At 46.9% G+C, this 16,918-nt stretch overlaps 1 protein-coding gene across 4 annotated transcripts; it reads left to right on the top strand.

Annotated features, from left to right (window-relative positions):
* Nucleotides 1-4,575: 4,575 nt before the first annotated feature.
* On the top strand, nucleotides 4,576-16,349 carry ppm1ba (protein phosphatase, Mg2+/Mn2+ dependent, 1Ba). 4 transcript variants are annotated; one of them, XM_076046220.1, is made up of 7 exons: nucleotides 4,577-4,954; nucleotides 9,163-10,097; nucleotides 10,566-10,683; nucleotides 11,545-11,659; nucleotides 12,405-12,462; nucleotides 14,204-14,220; nucleotides 15,490-16,349. In XM_076046220.1, coding segments are annotated over exons 2-7 (1,209 nt in total). In that variant the 5' UTR covers nucleotides 4,577-4,954; nucleotides 9,163-9,197; the 3' UTR covers nucleotides 15,491-16,349. The 4 variants fall into 4 exon arrangements, with proteins under 4 accessions (XP_075902336.1, XP_075902335.1, XP_075902333.1 ...); XM_076046218.1 differs by lacking the exon at nucleotides 14,204-14,220 and having other exon boundaries at nucleotides 4,578-4,954; XM_076046219.1 differs by lacking the exons at nucleotides 4,577-4,954; nucleotides 14,204-14,220 and adding an exon at nucleotides 5,806-5,996.
* The last annotated feature ends 569 nt before the right edge of the window (nucleotides 16,350-16,918 follow it).

The following is a 16,918-nucleotide window of genomic DNA, read 5'->3' as shown; positions in this document are numbered from 1 at the left end:
AAATCAACACATTATTGCCCTCCCCCCCCCCTCTTTGTGCATATTTTAACGGCACCATCAATAATGGACAGTGCTTATTCTGTAGCAGATGCACACCCCAGACGTGAGCTCGGCCGACTCTCCAGAAGTATTACTGCTGTAATGTATTTTTAAATACGCTGTAGGCTTGTTTTCTTTATACCCAAACACTGATGTTTTCCTGTGCATAAGCTCAAATGAAGTTAAGTGCTCAACTAAATGTGCTTTTATTGACTCAACTTAACTGTCTGCATCCTTACCTCGTTTCTTCCGAACCAAGTGTGACTTTGTGATAGCTGCTGTCTGTTGGCTGAGACCTTCCTGTGAGAACGGAGCTCCATGCGTCAGGAAAGACTTCAAGGCCCAGTTCTCCACTCAGCTCGTTAAACTCTCTCACTGTGGAAAACTTTTTTTTTTTTTCCATTTGAGGAAATGCTGGCCTGAGGGCCTCCGCACAATCAACACTCAGGCTGGATGAATTCTAAGGAGCTCTACTCCCTTCCCACCACATAACTGTCTCAATACTTAATTTTTTCCTGGGGTTCATTTTTTTCACAAAGTTTCTCCCTTGAACTCCCCTCTCAAGAACATCTCCCCACGAAGCATGCAAAGCCAATCATCTCTGGTGCGCTTCCTCGGGTGATATTGATGCGACAAGCTTTCCCCCGCTGCAGTAGAAAGGAGAGAAGAGAGAAAAGAAGAGAGAGAAGTGCAGTGCCGGTGCTGACCGTGAGGGCGAGGCAGACGCGGCAGAGAGTGGTAGTGGCGGTGGCCTTTTCTCCGAGCACTCAAGGAGAAGATCGTCCTTGCTTTGTTAAACGATTTCTTCCAGCTGAACTCTTCTCTCGGTATCAGTCAGCGGCAGATCACTGGGAGATCTCGGAGAGAAAACAAAGATTACATACCCAGAGTTCCCTGGGTCACCTTGGCGCTCTGCTCGACTCAATCAATCCATTTATTGCCATTTCAATGCTCTCTCAGGTTGCCTTTGTCGGCTGGCAGATGTGTACGCTGGCTGGCTGGCTGCCGGCGAAAAGCCTTCATATTTCTCTACCTGTCTATATTGAAGTAACATGATACACACAATTATTACCAAAACACACATTTTATGGCGCACGCACTTCAAACCATACACACCATTTTTGACATTGTCTCGGGTAATTTCACTGTGCCTCTGCTTGTTCTAGTAGTTCATCCACCTACAGCAGCAGTACCCGCCTCTTTCACTAGATGGCGGTGCAATACTGTCGGTGGCCGCCAGTCAAGATGCCCCGTTCTTCCTCCATCAGCAGTGGAAGCACTCGGCGTGGGGTTTTAATTATCTAACTCAGGAAATAACAAAGCATCTTAACAGCGGTGCAGTTTTAGGTGAGATCGTGAGATTCTGCCGTCCGTGAGGTCTCGTGAACACAAGCAAATGAGCAATCGCTCAACGTCGCTGTGATTGGCTAAACCGCCAAGCTGCTGGGGTGCAAATTGAGCATTAGAATGTGGAAGAAAGGGCATTGAAGTTACTTTGGACGTGGTGACCACGATTGCTGTTGCCAGATGGGCCGCTGCTCTTGTTGATCCACTGGGATTTTCACCACATCTCTAAGTTTCTCAGAAGATGGTCGCCCCAAAAAAGAGAAAAAAAATATCCCGTGAGCAAAAAGTGCCTCGTTGTTGTCAGGGGTCAGGGGTCAGATTGAACCGACTGGTTGGAGACCTGAGAGAGGCAACAGGAACTCACACAACTGCTGGTTGCAACCGAGGTGTGCAGAATAGCCTCTCTGAACGCACCTGCAAACACCTCCAACCTTGAGCAGCGGACGGATGCAGGCGCCGTGTGTGCTGCAAGGTAGAACGACGGAAAGGCCGCTGAGTGTACATTACAAACCAGTGCAGACCGGCGACATATGGCAGCTGTGAACGCAACCCCTGACACACACACATGAACAACAAAGACCCTTCATCTGTCCTGAACGTATGTGACACAATTGGACTAGTGGGCGTGACTTATAAAAGAAACACCACGTGATCAAAACCGTCTGTGTTTATCCATATGTGAAGGACACATGGAGTTCGTTCTCGGGAAAAAGACAAAAAAAAAAAAAAACAACAAACATGTCAAACAAAAAACAAGCCAGCGCATGTATGTAGACATGCAGTGTTCTCTCTGTGCGCGTGTGCACGTATGCGCCTTTTGTATGTCGAGCAGAGGCCGGACTGTGGCAGTAATCCCGGCTGGCCAGCTGCACTCATTCGTATTCAGCAGCCCGAGGCACTCCTAGGCCGTCTCGCTGATTGGGGATCAGAGAAGGAGGGAGAGAGAAGTGATAGAGTGTGTGGGTGAGAGACAAAGAGGGAGTGCAGGGCGGACAAAGCAGGAGAGGGAGAGGTCCTCTCCTGTTTAGTAAACACTTGGTTAATGACTCTAATCCCATTAAGCACAGGGAGAAGCTTTGGCCCAGGCTCATAACATGCATTAATATGTATGTGAAGTGCGCCTGTGAGATATATATGTATGTATAAAAATATATATGTATATATATATACATATATATATTTAGATATATATATATATCCTCATCATCATCATCAAACGCTCGGCAAGGTTCCTGGAGTGACACGCTGAGCTCTTGAGGAGGTTTGGAGAGCAGCCTTATGAAAATAACATGTAAATCAAATGAGCGTTGCGTATTTCCAGGCACGATTCGCCAACAATTATTGTTTTGACCCGGCCCCTCTGTTGACAAAAGAAAGCTGCTCCCTCTGAGGAGCAGGAAATCAGCTTTTCAAGTGCTCTTGTGTTTGAAGAGTGTAGGGGGGCAAGGCAGCGCGTGATTGCCGCTCTCTGCAGAGAGGAGCTGGCATGGGATGATTTCATACATCAGAGAGAGAGAGAGAGAGAGAGAGAGAGGGAGAGAGAGAGAGAGAGAGAGAGCGGTGAGGGCACTCCACACCGTCCAAGTTGTGATGATCTGGAAAGAACAAGAATAATTAAAATAAAAAAACACTTCCCCGTTAGCTACTTTTCCTTTTTATCATTGTCATTTTTACCATTATTTTAAATCCACATTACAGCTTGGCTGTTCATCTGTGTTTAAATGTATAATACAAAGTAAACTGATAACGTGTTGTGCTAATCCTTTAATACAATAAACCATCTTATTTAATATTTGATCACAAAGAAGAAAATAGTTCATGATGGAAATTCAGGCCATGGCAGGATGGGAGAAATGACCGTCAGTACTCTTGTAATAAAGACACCTTGACTTTGTCTGAGCCCAGACACTGGCCAGTCACTGTAGGCAGGGACGCTTCCTCACACATAGATCTGATCTGAACAAGCAGAGTGGGGTTTCTTTTTGTTTTACACTGAGAAAGTTTTTTTTTTTTCCCACAGGGCTTTATGAAAAAAACAAACAGAGACAGTCAGTCACAGAATTCCACTCTGATGAATGCTTCCTCTGTCAGCCAACATTCACCTGTGTGGAGGCAAGGCCATTAGCAGGAAACTCTTGGTGCCAGTGGTTTATTATATACAGACTAACACACCACCACATACATTATTAATGGTACGCTTTAAAAGTATTCCGCGCTATTTATAAATCACAAACACACACAGGCACTGATATCTTGAAATCATTCTCAGCATTTGAAAGGGCCAGGGAGAGCAATTAAAACAACTTTTCAAAACTGCGCTGCTAGAAGAGCATATACAACGTATGAGCCCAAGTGATTTTATTCTGGGTCCAATGAAATTCATTTTTAAAACTTTTTGAGTGTACAGTCGTCATTTAAATTTTCAGTACAAAAAGATAAAATGGTAGAGGACATATTTTCTAACTACAAAGTACACCAGTGCAAAGGTTGTTGTGTCATCACTGTCAGACACAAACTCATTGAATGATTTGTTGAAATGTTTACGCTCAGTAAAGTTTACAATCAATGACCCAGCAAAAGTGTGTGACAAACACGTAGGAAAAACAGTTTTAATTAATAAATGTATAATCCTGTGATACATAAATTTATATCATATCATCCTATAATATATTCATACACAGGCACAGTCATAAACTACCCACTTGCTGTATATCAACCAGGCATCATTTTCGATCTGATCACTTAAATAAATTATTATTATTATTATTATTATTATAATAATAATAATAATAATAATAATAATAATAATAATAATAATAATAATAATAATAATAATTTTATTGCTTTGCTTGAGTTTCAGCTCCAGACCATTCCATAAATTGACTCCACAGATTGTGATACACTGACTTTTCCATGTAGTATCAATACGAAGTTTCGAATACGAAGGAATAAATAATAAATAATAAATAAATGAATAAATAATATCTAGTGTGAACACGTAAATTCCATAGCATTCAAACTTTTACTGTGAATAAAACGCGCCATAGTGTTTTATTTTTTCCCCCTTTTATTATTTCTGAGGGAATCCGGAGGAGGGATGTGACTGACAAACGATTGAGCCAATCATGTCTCGGCTCTAGGTCAGCGCTTGCCCAATCAGAGAAGAGAGTGCAAACCACAGCGTTCCCTGCACAAGTGCATGCTGAAGAAGAACGTCATCTTGCTCGAACACACTTAGCTTTAGCCTCACCTAGCTCGATAGCCCAAGCATAGGTCCATATTACGGAGATGTTGCTTCTCCCCTTTAAGCGACAGTCTGCTTAGGATCCTTTTTTTAAATTGTCGTTCCCGGTGTTTACGATGTCAGAAATGTATATAAAGGCCCTGCTACGGTGTAGAGACATGTTGAAGGGGGAACTGATGGTGTGAAATGCTGCTAGCCTCGTCCGAGCTAGCAGAAGGAAAGTGGCTAACAACATTCATGAGAAGATAAGCCTATCATATCGAGCCGGAGCACTTTAACGCAGCTCAAGCCACAGCAGGAAGAAGACACTTTCATCCCTACCGCGTAAGTAATGACTGTTAGTCGAATGGGAACTGCGCAGCTCGGTACTTTTGACAACATTTTGACAACTGTGACAACTTCGCTACTAGCTCTCAGCGTTAGCACACAACATTTCGTTACATTGGCCATGTTTCTGCCAAAGCTAATGTTATTAGCACTATGCATTTTCAGTGCGAGTCGTGTGGATGTACTGATGTTAGCGTTGATAACGTCAACGTTATAGAAGATGCCATCAATTCTATCTACAAAATACACACATATAGAACATACACACACACACACACACACACACACACACACACACAGAGTATCCGTGTAGACAACGGTTTACCTCTTATTTATAACTTTCTAACGCTTTAATATTTATTGTTTTTGTAATTTAACCTGTCAAGATTCCTTGTATATAGAGGATTCTATATACAACACACACACACACACACACACACACACACACACACACACACCCTGAAACTCAATCAAACTTAGATTGACAATACAAACTTGATTGTGTTCAGTTGCTGTGTTTGGGACCTGTGTTTGTATTTTGATTTTTTTTTTTTTTTTTTTAATATTTATTTATTATTTTGAATTACACTATTCACCCCCAAGAAAAAGCAAAACAAAACTTTTAAATCTGATTCTTCAAAGCCAAATTAGGGACGTAATCTTCAAAGCAAGCTTCACAAGCCACATTCCATGACACTTGGCTTTTTTCTAGCTTTACTTATGTTCTTTGGTGTTTATTACAATTACAAGAATGTCGCTCTTTCAAAGGTTTCGCTTCATGCTTGCAGGTTGGGGTCTTGGTGAGTGGGTGACGTCAGGGGCTTGCTTGCGCTGGGCTTGCGTTTACACGGCAGTCTATCGAGAATGCAGCGGCTCCACTCGGCAGATCAACATTGATTTGGAATTTTAAAAAAAAAATAAGAGTAAATTGTTGGCATAGAAGCAAGCGTCTGGTAATGGGCAGCAATCTACTCCCTTGTAAATGGATATATGACTGCGTGTGTCCGTCCAACACAACCTCATTTGTGACTTGTAAATGGTGTGTGCAAAAGTTTGTGTTGTTTGTCTGCGTTGGGCCGAGTGCCTCAGTCGCGTGTGGTTGTTAATGGCCCGTGTGTTGGTGTGGCGCTGTCTTCCAGAAGCTGCGGCATCATCGACGGCGGTGGCGGCGCGTGTTTGCGCTGCTGCCACCTCGATGTGAAATCCAGCGCCGGCCCGCGGCGTCGATTGGGCCGCTAACTTTGGGCCCGCTCTGAGGCATTTGTCTGCTCGCTGCCGTTCATGTCAATTATTTGACTCATTCGGCAACTTGAGTGCAAGATGCGTCTCTTTGGAAAGAAAACAGTGTCTGCCTAATTGGCGGGGCAGCTTCCTATTTCAGACTTGCCTGTAATTTGTGTTTTAACGCGACGCGCCTGGATTAAAAAGTTGTTGCAGGTTTTGTGCTGCTGGGTGGCCGAGTGGTTTTTGCAGGAAAACAAAAACAACACCCCAGAGTTTCTCCAACACTGTAGAATGTAATGGTAAAAATTGACTGTTTTTTTCTCGTGTGCCCAAAACATAAAAAAAAAAAAAAAAAGGTTTTCGGGCAGAGCGAGCCGCTTGGGGCTTTTGTCCATGGTGAAAAGAGACCGTATGAGGTTATAAGCAGAGGATCAGTGAACACCTGCTCCAAATTTGAGCAAGATAAAACCAATTTATGATCAATCTTCTGTGTTTTTCCAGGTCCCAAGCAAAGCTCCAGAGCACATTTTGGTGGATTTAAATTGGACATGAAATTCTGTGGCACGCATCTGCTTTCTTTATTAAATATCTAATTATATTTATAAAAAAAATATAATAATATGAGTTGCAAAATTTAAAGGTGTTGGTAAAAAAAAAAAAAAATCACAATTTACAGAATAAGAAAAAGCTGCAAAAATTTTGTATATTAGGTTTACAGGTCGCAATTTTGTTTTTCTGCAGCTAAATGGAAAATGAGAGACAGTGATGAGTTTGCTCATCCAAAAGCTTTGGTTTTGCTGGTTCTTGTTCAGGATTGTTCAGTGTACTTTGATATGCAGCTTCATCTGGGCCGTTGGTGTTGGCTTTCTGCATGCAGAGAACATGTCTGTGAACATGTCTCAGCACATACTGGCCTTTTTTTTTTCCTTCTTCTTTTTTCGCTGCTGAGGTTTCACCCTTGGTCCCGTTGGCGCTGACAGGAACTCACTCTGGTTCTGCTCAGCTGCAGTCTGATTGACGCCAGTCTGGTCCGGCGGCGGCTGAAGAAGCCCGTAGATGTCTGTTCACGTTGCAGGAAATGGACTCCTTCTGACGCAACGTGATGAGTCATCAAGAAGTGGAGGATCTGTCACACTCCCGGGCCTCTTGGTTCCGCATCTCGTTTTGGGGAAAAAAACAAAGCTGTGATTTAAGGATGTGGCTCGCGTTTGTTTACTGGTTGGTAGTTAAATCTTCTTGACTCTAGGAAGCTTGCTGCGTCTTTTCCTCTCTGTCACCATCTCGTTTCCATTTTTTTTAAATGGAACTCATTAGTCTCATTAGGACACTTCAGTGAGTCTTTAAAAAGCTGCTCCAGACTTTCGCTCTGGGTCGCAGTCGATTTACGCCTCATGCGACACTAAACACGTCAGCGTTGCCTGGATTTCTTCAGTGAAAATAATGCAAGTTATGCAGTGTGCAATTGTACCATTTTGTTTTGAAATGGCTGTCTTCAAAAGTACCCGTATCTGCGTAAAAAAAAAAACCATGGTGTAGGCATCCATGGCCTGCACTCGGCTGTTGCAGTAGCATGCAGTCTGAGAAGCTCATATTTTTGTGATGACGCCGCCCACTTTTGATTTGCTGCGTCACTTTGGTCTTGTTGTTCAAATGTGAAACAGATTTTTCAACCTCGGACCCGGAGTTGTTTATGCACTTCTTGCCCTTCGTATCTCAACTGTGTTTACGCTACCGCACCATAACCAGGAGTACATCCACAATGAGGTATTTGTAAGTAGCGAGAGTCGATAATTTCAGGAATTCAGCGGGCAATTTCCGCGTCTGAGAGTCCATTAAGTCGCGTGACAATCAATAAGAACGTATAAATTTGCGTTGGCTGGCGATGTAACCAATGGAGGGAGGCTGCTGGAGGTTCTGCCCTCCGTCCGTCCAGCCGCCTGATGCTTCTCCTCATCCAGCTAATGCAGCCGTGGGCTGATAACAATCCTGCCGGTGTCTCTGTTAATGCATTTTAGAGCCACTTCTGATTGAGCAAAGAAGCTTTTAAGCCGGCTCGCCCCTCGCGGTGCGGCCAAGTGGGCGTGTCATTCCTCCATTTGATCAGCTGTGATCACAGTTCTGATTTCAGGCCACATTGAGACTGAAATGGCAAATGGAGCGCTCGTCAGCAAAACATGCACACGCACACCAAGTAACTCGATGGATTGATTCTCAATGACCTCACAGCCAAACTGGTGGAGTCTGCTGTCAGTCCAGCGGGTACAGGCTCCACCATTTAAACACAAACACAGATGTACATCCAGACAAACACAAAGGCCATGCTTGAGCCTCCTCAGTCTTCAGAGTTCACAATGTTAATTAGCAGTTTTTGAAGCAGCTTTTTTTTGGAGGCATTTGACCTGTAGCGCCTCCCAGTGGGCGGGAACTGGACGACATAGCGTAGTGGGATCTGAGACGTTGTTGTGGGTCTCTGCGCAGCACCCTTGTGATTGAAGGGTGGTTGGGGTGAGCCAATAGCTGCCTTTCCATGGTTGCCCAATACCTAAGTATTGCAATAAAAAAGTGGTGATGGGAACAGCTCAACTTGGAAAAACCTCTGAAATCTGGCTGAACGGTTTTGATGCTCTCATCAGGTGGTTTGTCAGATGTGTCCATGTAGAGGAATATCGCAAAAGTGCCATGGAAACACTTTTTTCACATTTACACTACAGCAGACGTGACGTAGGGGGTCATGTGACCAGTTCACTTCAACTGAAAATGGCCCGTTACTATTGGACGGAGGAGGAGACGGAATAAATAATAGCAAACAATGCAGTGCAAAAGAAGGAAAATTCTATGAATTAAAAAAGAAATAGAGATAAAATGAAATATTTATAGACTAAGAATGAAAAAAACAAGATAATCAGCTTATGTATGAGAATCAGATCCTCAGTGCAAACTGAATATTGTCGCTTTTTAAACCCCCCCTCCTCCCCCCACAGGTCACTACAACGGTCGGTCTCGCCAGGAGAGAATCATGGGTGCATTCTTAGACAAGCCGAAGACGGAGAAGCACAACTTGCATGGCAAGGGCAACGGCCTGTGCTACGGCCTGAGCTCCATGCAGGGCTGGCGGGTGGAGATGGAGGACGCCCACACGGCCGTGCTGGGGCTCCCCGCCGCCGGCATGGCCGACTGGTCCTTCTTCGCCGTGTACGACGGCCACGCCGGCTCCAAGGTGGCCAACTACTGCTCCAAGCACCTCCTGGAGCACATCATCGGCGCCAGCCGGGAGGCCTGCGGCGGCGGCGGGGGAGGAGGGGGAGGCTCCGACGGCTCGGGCCCCGACCCATCTCCTCAGACGCCGCCGCTCCCCCCCGCCACCGACGCCGTGAAGGCCGGCATCCGGACGGGCTTCCTGCGCATCGACGAGCACATGCGCAGCTTCTCGGACCTGCGCAACGGTCTGGACCGCAGCGGCTCCACGGCCGTGGGCGTGCTGCTGTCGCCCGACCACTTCTTCTTCTTCAACTGCGGCGACTCGCGCGCCGTGCTCTGCCGCGACTCGCAGGTCTGCTTCTCCACGCTGGACCACAAGCCGTGCAACCCGCGCGAGCGTGAGCGCATACAGAACGCCGGCGGCTCGGTGATGATCCAGCGGGTCAACGGCTCGCTGGCCGTGTCGCGGGCGCTCGGCGACTACGACTACAAGTGCGTGGACGGCAAGGGCCCCACGGAGCAGCTGGTGAGCCCCGAGCCGGCCGTGTGCGAGGTGGTGCGCGCCGCCGAGCACGACCAGTTTGTGGTGCTGGCCTGCGACGGCATCTGGGACGTCATGTCCAACGAGGAGCTGTGCGACTTCGTGCGGTCCCGGCTGGAGGTGTCCGACGACCTGGAGGCCGTCTGCAACGACGTGGTGGACACCTGCCTGCACAAGGTGAGCGCAGGGGCTGCTCAGTGTCAGCGGCCGTCTGCAGGTCTGTTGTCTGTTGTCGACTAAACCGTCAATTATTTTTCCAAGTAGTCACAATTTTTCCAAGTAGCACCTGAATTGATTTTCTTTCATTTTCACGACTATTTACGTTGTAGATTGTCACTCAAGGCATCATCAACACTATGAATTCACTCATTACTGCTGTAAATGAAGCATTTTACTTGAGTGAACTGGCACTAAGCAAGCTCGCATGTCGCGTCCAGAGTGTGATTTTATCACTGAGCAGTTTACAATGACAATAACTCGCCTCGACAAATTTCTGCTATGGACGTAATCGACGAGGTGGACTAATCCTGCAGCCCTGGCTGCCAGCATGGCGTTAGCAAAATGTGTGCACGGACGGACATGGACGTGGGGTTTGTAGTCTGTCTGTAACTTGTGTTTGTTTTTCTCCTCCGCCGTCCGTCACAGGGGAGTCGGGATAACATGAGTGTGGTGTTAGTGTGTTTGCCAAACGCCCCCAAAGTGTCGGAGGAAGCTGTGAGGAAAGACGCCGAGCTCAACAGATATCTGGAGTCTCGAGTGGAAGGTGAGAAACGGAGGGAGGGGGCGGAGTCACTCTGGATCGTTTCATTTTAATCTGTTTTTTTTTTTTTTTTTCCTGTCTCTTGCTGTGGTGATGATCTGTAAAACACTCTCCGACGTCCCCGCGCTCCCTTGATGCACTTTTCTATTTCAGCTCGGCTCTTTTGCTCCTGCTATCTTTCTTATTTGATCTCTTACTTTATCCCATTTACTTCTCAAGTTGCACCACCCCTGTCTTTTTTTCTTGCCTGCCGTTACACTTTATGTAACACGGGGGCTGATTTCACAAAGCAAACAGGAACGACTTTTGATTCTCCGAGGGTCGTGTACGGTTATTACCGACTCCGTGCTCGGTTCCCCCCCCCCACTTCTTATTGGAAAATCTTCGTTGTCACGAGAGAACCGAGGCAGGTGTGCGCAGGTGGCTCGTTTCTCTTTTTTCTTTTTTCTTTTTCTTTTTCTTTTTTTTTTTAGTAATAGTTTAAATGATGTTTGCAGAGCATTATCATCCGAGCGAGGCAGAATAGACGTGTGACTCTGGGTGCCGTCTATTACTGCGGAATTGGAAACGAGAGCAGGAAAAGCAGGGGGAGAGAATAACAAGTGAGAGGAATGCTCTGGCTGAACATTGACTTGGATGGCTGCCACTCCGCCAAGTCTCCCTCTCTCTCCCTCTCTCCCTCTCTCCCTCTCTCCCTCTGGGAGTCATTCATTGTTCCCCTTGATACTCAATATTTTGTTTCACTGTAATTCTCGCGTCCTATCGGCAAATCTGTGCATTTTTTTTTTTCAATCTCTCTGCCTCTTTTTCACTGGTCTGTCGCTGGCTAAGAGCAGCTCTTTCAACACCGTGCGCTCTTTTCAGAAATGCTCTCTCGACCGGAGGAGGTGGGCTTCCCCGACCTGGTCACAGTGATGAGGAACCTGTCCACTGACAGCGGCATGCCCACTCTGCCACCAGGGGGAGGCCTAGCCAGCAAGTAAGTTTAAAGCTTCTATCAATATAGTTTTACCTCTCTTGTTTCTTTTACCTCACCTTTTACCTCACTTTTCATGCTGATTGTAGCAGTAGAATGTGCAGCAGCAGCAGCAGCAGCAGCAGCACAGTGTTAACTGGGTTTCTTTGTTGGTATTTGCATGTATCTACACATCAGTAAAGTTTATTTGTATCATTTATACCAACTGTACCAGTTTAGCCTTTTACTTTGGATGAATTGGTTGAGTTTGGCGATGGCCGTTTGTGAAGACGCTCGAGCGGTTGCACACATTAGCAAACCGCCGGCAATGTTTCCACAAGACAAACAATCTCTTTTCTTCAGAAAAAAAAAAATCATATAACAGTAAATTCTCTGTGATTTAGACTTGGTTTTCTTTTCAGAGAGCCAATTCTCCCAAAATCCACCATTCTGCGAAGGTAGAATCATGAGGCTTTCAGAAGCAATCGGTTGCCTCCTTGTTTGCACTCTTTTTGCGTCAATAGCTGTGTTTCCATGACCCCTAAAATTGCGCAAATCCTAAATATGACAATAAAAAACTGGCGGTGGAAACAGCTCAACTTGGAAAATTGGTTCAAAAATGACAAAATGGTTTTGACGCTCTCATGAGGTGGTTTTTCACACGCATCCAAATAGAGGAATATTGCAAAAGTGTCATGGAAACACTTTTTTTGGGCATTTACACGCCAGTGACTGTGTCACGTCTGTCTCTTGTGTTCTCACTCTGCAGACGAAACATCATCGAGGCCGTGTACAACCGCTTGAACCCGTACAGAGAGGAGGACGGGGTGAGTGTCTGCACCCGGGGTGACTGTGCATTAGCAAATCTAAGCTGAGAAAAAAAAGCTCCATATGTCTGCACACAAGCCTCTCCCTCCAAGAGTCAACCGGTCATAACAGTTCAAACTCAGCCTCCCGTTAAAATGAGTGAATGAAAGGAGTGGCTCTCACACAGAGGTGGAGGCCGTTGCATTAAGTCACTGACTGTAGCTGATGTTAATGCGGTGGATCGCCGCCTCCTCCACCCGCCCACACGGTAAGTCGCTCCAGCAGTGTTGCGTTGCATCGCCACTGCAAACCGCCGCTGGCTGCCTCACGACCCCACCCACCCCCCACCACCACACGGTTCCGTCCCACCACCGGCTCACTTTGTCGGGTTTCTGCTTCCACTGCTGCCACTGAGAAGCGTGCTGAGCCACCAAAGTGCCTTTTTTTTGCAGCGTATGTCTGTAGAGCACAGGTGGACAGGCTGTCAGGAAGCAGCTGCAGGTGGACAGCCTAACTCACACCATGCGTCTGTCTCTGTGCTGCTTGCTGTCATTACAACTTCAACAGACGCAGTTCAAGTCTAACTGTAGGTCAGGAGTGCCAAACTCAAAACACTCGGTGGGCCAAAATTTCAAACTTGGACAAAGTTTTTTTTAACGTTTAAACAGTAAAATCTTTACATGAGCTAATAATACATAAAATATACATATGTATGTACATAAATATACATAAAATAACAGCAGTAAATCAATGAAGTAATAATGATATCCTTAAATGAACGTCCTGTCCTGATTGACACGGCAAAATACCAGCAGAGCATTCTGGGATTTGTTGTATTAGCGGTACATGTGCAGCAGGCCAGCAGCTCCAGCAGTGATTTTGTATCGACCTCGCAGGCCAAATATAATGAAGGCCAGAGTCTGACACTGTTGTAGGTGAATGAAGGCCATTTTTTGTCCTTTATCCTTGTGAGAAAACAGCGCTAGAAGACGACTAGAACCTCAGAGGCTCTTCAGTGCGACGTCAGATCCACTCGGTTTATAGACGTTTGCTGTCTTTGTGTGCGTCTGTCTACTTGTTTGCACATCAGTTTATTTATTTTTTTTGGAAGTCCTCTCAGCACGCAGGGAGAAAGACACCTGCTTGGTTCCACAGTGTCCGGCCAGCTCCGCGCCTCTTCATCAATTAATCACTCATTTAAAGCAGCAGTATTTAAAAAGTCATGGTTGCAAAGAAGCTGAATGTAGATGCTGCTTGGTGCCAGTCTTCCTATCAGTGGAGCTGCACCATCATTTCACAATATAGATCATTTAGTTTCCCCACATATCAGGACTTTGTATTAAAGACGTTGTATGATTTTTTTTATTTTATTTTTTTCCACCCAGTGTGATGTTGTTGTTTTGATTGTGTCCGATCACACCGTTGGACAGTCGATCCTCTGGAGTCATTAGACTACATCTGATATATTTATATACTGTGCATTGCCATTTTGTCCAGCCCTGCTTCTCCTGCCACTGTGCAGGGTATTTTTGCCGCCCACTGCCGCTGGTAGTTTATGCTGTAGTTTGTGCATAAGAACATGGAAAGGATTTTTGAGATTGAAAAGTCGGGGGTTGCAAACAGCCCAGCGAATCTCTTCCAGCTGCAGAAAAAAAAACCAAACCAAGCGTGTCAAACGATCCCATAATAATCTACATCATCATAAGTTCAGCAGGCTTGGATCAACTTGTCTAACTGTGTGTTCACCTCTGATTAACGCAGCCCTCCTGTTTCATTTGGTAAGTGATCACATATATGACTGTTACCCCCCCGACCCAACACACCTCCCTCCCTCCCTCCCTCCCTCCTCTCCTCTCAATCCCTCATGTACACACACACACACACACACACACACACACACACACACACACACACACACACACACACACACATGCACATGCATCCTTACAGGCATGCAAGTGGCGCCCTGCTGCTGCTCCTCGTACTCTGTCCGTCCCATCCAGTCTCCACCCCTTCTTCTTAGCATGTTGGTCCTGAGGCGTGTGTGCAGACATGACCCCCCCCCCCCTCCACCTCCCCTTCCAGCTCACCCCCCAACAACAACAACACGCACGCCAGCACGCGCTGACTCCTACACGCATGCATCGCTGTCTCGTCTCGTCGTCTGTCCACCACACGTGCACGCAACACACACCAGTCTGCGTCTCTGTGTCCCCCACTCCCCCCTCCGCCCTCCCCCCCTGAGTGGGCGGGGCTGTGTATGTTGGTGTGCTGCTGCAGAACCAACCCTTGCCCCCCCCCCTCCCCTCCCCCTTTCAATGCTTCTGTGACTGCTCCCAGGCCTCGTCCGCTGATCCCAGTGTCTCTGATGGGAGGACAGCCCCGACCTTCAAGACCACCAAGGTCGCTGAACTGTCGCTTTGAAAGGCCATTGGCACATTGGATAACCGTGCGCTTCCATCCTGTCTCTTCTCTTTCACCCCCCCACCTTCTTCTTCACTCCTCCTCTCCTCCATCTCCTCTCCTCCACTCCTCCTCTCCACTCCTCCTCTCCTCCACTCCTCCATCTCCTTCTCTCCACTCCTCCACTCCTTCTCCTCCTTCATCTCCTTCTCTCCACTCCTCCTCTCCTCCTTCTCTCATCTACTCCTCCTCTCCATCTCCTCTCCTATACTCCTCTCCTCCATCTCCTCCTCTCCACTCTTCCTCCTCCTCTCCACTCCTCCACTCCTCCTTCATCTTCTCTCCACTCCTCCTCTCCTCCTTCTCTCATCCACTCCTCTCCATCTCCTCCTCTCCACTCCTCCTCTCCACTCCTCTTCTCCATCTCCTCCTCCACTCCTCTACTCCATCTCCTCCTCTCAACTCCTCCTCCTCCTCCATCTCCTCCTCTCCACTCCTCCTCCTCTCGTCCATCATCTCCTCTCCACTCCTCCTCCTCCATCTTCTCCTCTCCACTCCTCCTCCATCTCCTCTTCTTCTCCATCTCCTCCTCTCCAACTCCTCCTCTCCTCCACTCCTCCTCTCCTCGTCTTTCCTCCTTGCAGAGCGGCGCCGACTTGGAGTACAACTGGTAGCTTTCCAGCACGACTGCCTGATCCCCCACCAAAACAAAACCAAGAAGAAGAAACAAACCAGGACCACTTCTCTGCACAAAACCACACCCATCATCATCATCATCATTATTATCATCTTCATCATCATCTATTAATTCCCGTTTGGATTTTTGGTGTATTTTTTCTTTTGTAAGCCCTGTATTGAGAGACCAGAGGAAGCAGAAAACTCCAAACTGACTCTTGTGCGTTGTTTCCTCTGAAGCGAAGCCACATGGTTCCCACCAGAGGAGGCCACTCCAGCACAATTTCTCTTTTTGCATCGTTTTGTTGCCTTTTCTATGTGACGGCTGTTTGACCCTCCTGCACCCTTCAGTGCCGCCTCCTACCCCACCCCCACCCCCACCACCCCCACCGAGGTCCAGACTGGTACTTCCAGCCCCTAGTGGCAAGAGTTGGAAGTGACTGAAGTGGCTAGTCGGTGCGGAGCCGTGGAGACGGAGCTCTCGCCCTGTGGATGCTACCTACCTGTTTTTGCTTTTTGTTTATTTTGTGCTGCCGCCTGCGAGAGATGATGCTGCTCCCTGTCAGCTGCAGAGATTTAGAAAACTCTTGTGGAAAAAGGCCGACGGGAGGAAGAGGAGGGAGCAGAAGGACTCGCCAGGACTCGGTGGAGGCTCGAGCTCCATTGTCAGTACGAGATGCTGAAGCAGGACTTGGAGCCGGTGACGCGGCGGCAGATAGGAAATGACATGAAGACCATTGAAACCTAAATAACCTAAATGCCTCCTGTTGCCTCCTCTCCTCTGCCCTCCCCTCCCCCTCCCACCCACTCAAAGATAGAAAACACCACCTTCTCTTCTGCTTTGCTGCGTCTCTCTGAACTTGACTGCAGAGACTCCAGAAACCCCCCCCAGGATCCTACAGGCTCTTCCAGCCTGTCGTCGTGTTCACTGATAGCCAGATGCAGATAACATATTAAGATTTAAATCTATAGATAGATATATATATTTTGATTTGTATGTTTTGTCCTAATGCTTCGAGCCTGGCTGTTTGCGTTTGCGTGGCCTGACACCCCATGTGGTCGATGTGTGTCTGTGCGTGGAGGGAGGGGGGGGGGGGGGGGTGACACTGTGGTTCCCTCACAGCAGCTTTACAGAAGAAGAGGGTGGTGGCGGTGGAGGAGTGAATCCCTGCTTCACCTCCGTCTCCTTCTACTCAACACTTGCTTGTGCACAATCAGTCTGCCACATGTCGCCTTGTCCATCCTAAATAACCTGTGTGAAGAAAAATAGAGGGGGAAAAAAAACAATGCCTTTCTTTTTTTTCTCTTTTGCTCACCTACGCTTTTATGAAACATTTTTTTTTTTCATGTTTCTAGCTAGATGTTTCTGTTTTCAGTGTACTGTGGCTGTCAACCATT

This window comes from Nelusetta ayraudi, unplaced genomic scaffold (genome assembly GCF_046127955.1).
Source record: "Nelusetta ayraudi isolate G7.1 ecotype Tasmania unplaced genomic scaffold, CSIRO-AGI_Nayr_v1 ptg000089l, whole genome shotgun sequence".
NCBI lineage: Eukaryota > Metazoa > Chordata > Actinopteri > Tetraodontiformes > Monacanthidae > Nelusetta > Nelusetta ayraudi.
Note: the sequence above shows the minus strand (reverse complement) of the source record. Positions and strands in the feature narration are given on the sequence as shown.

Coding starts and splice junctions, on each gene's coding strand:
- ppm1ba (XM_076046218.1), top strand. CDS start 9,198: ATGGGTGCATTCTTAGACAAGCCGAAGACGGAGAAGCACAACTTGCAT. Junction 10,098..10,565: donor TGGACACCTGCCTGCACAAG/GTGAGCGCAGGG, acceptor CGTCCGTCACAG/GGGAGTCGGGATAACATGAG. Junction 10,684..11,544: donor TCTGGAGTCTCGAGTGGAAG/GTGAGAAACGGA, acceptor CGCTCTTTTCAG/AAATGCTCTCTCGACCGGAG.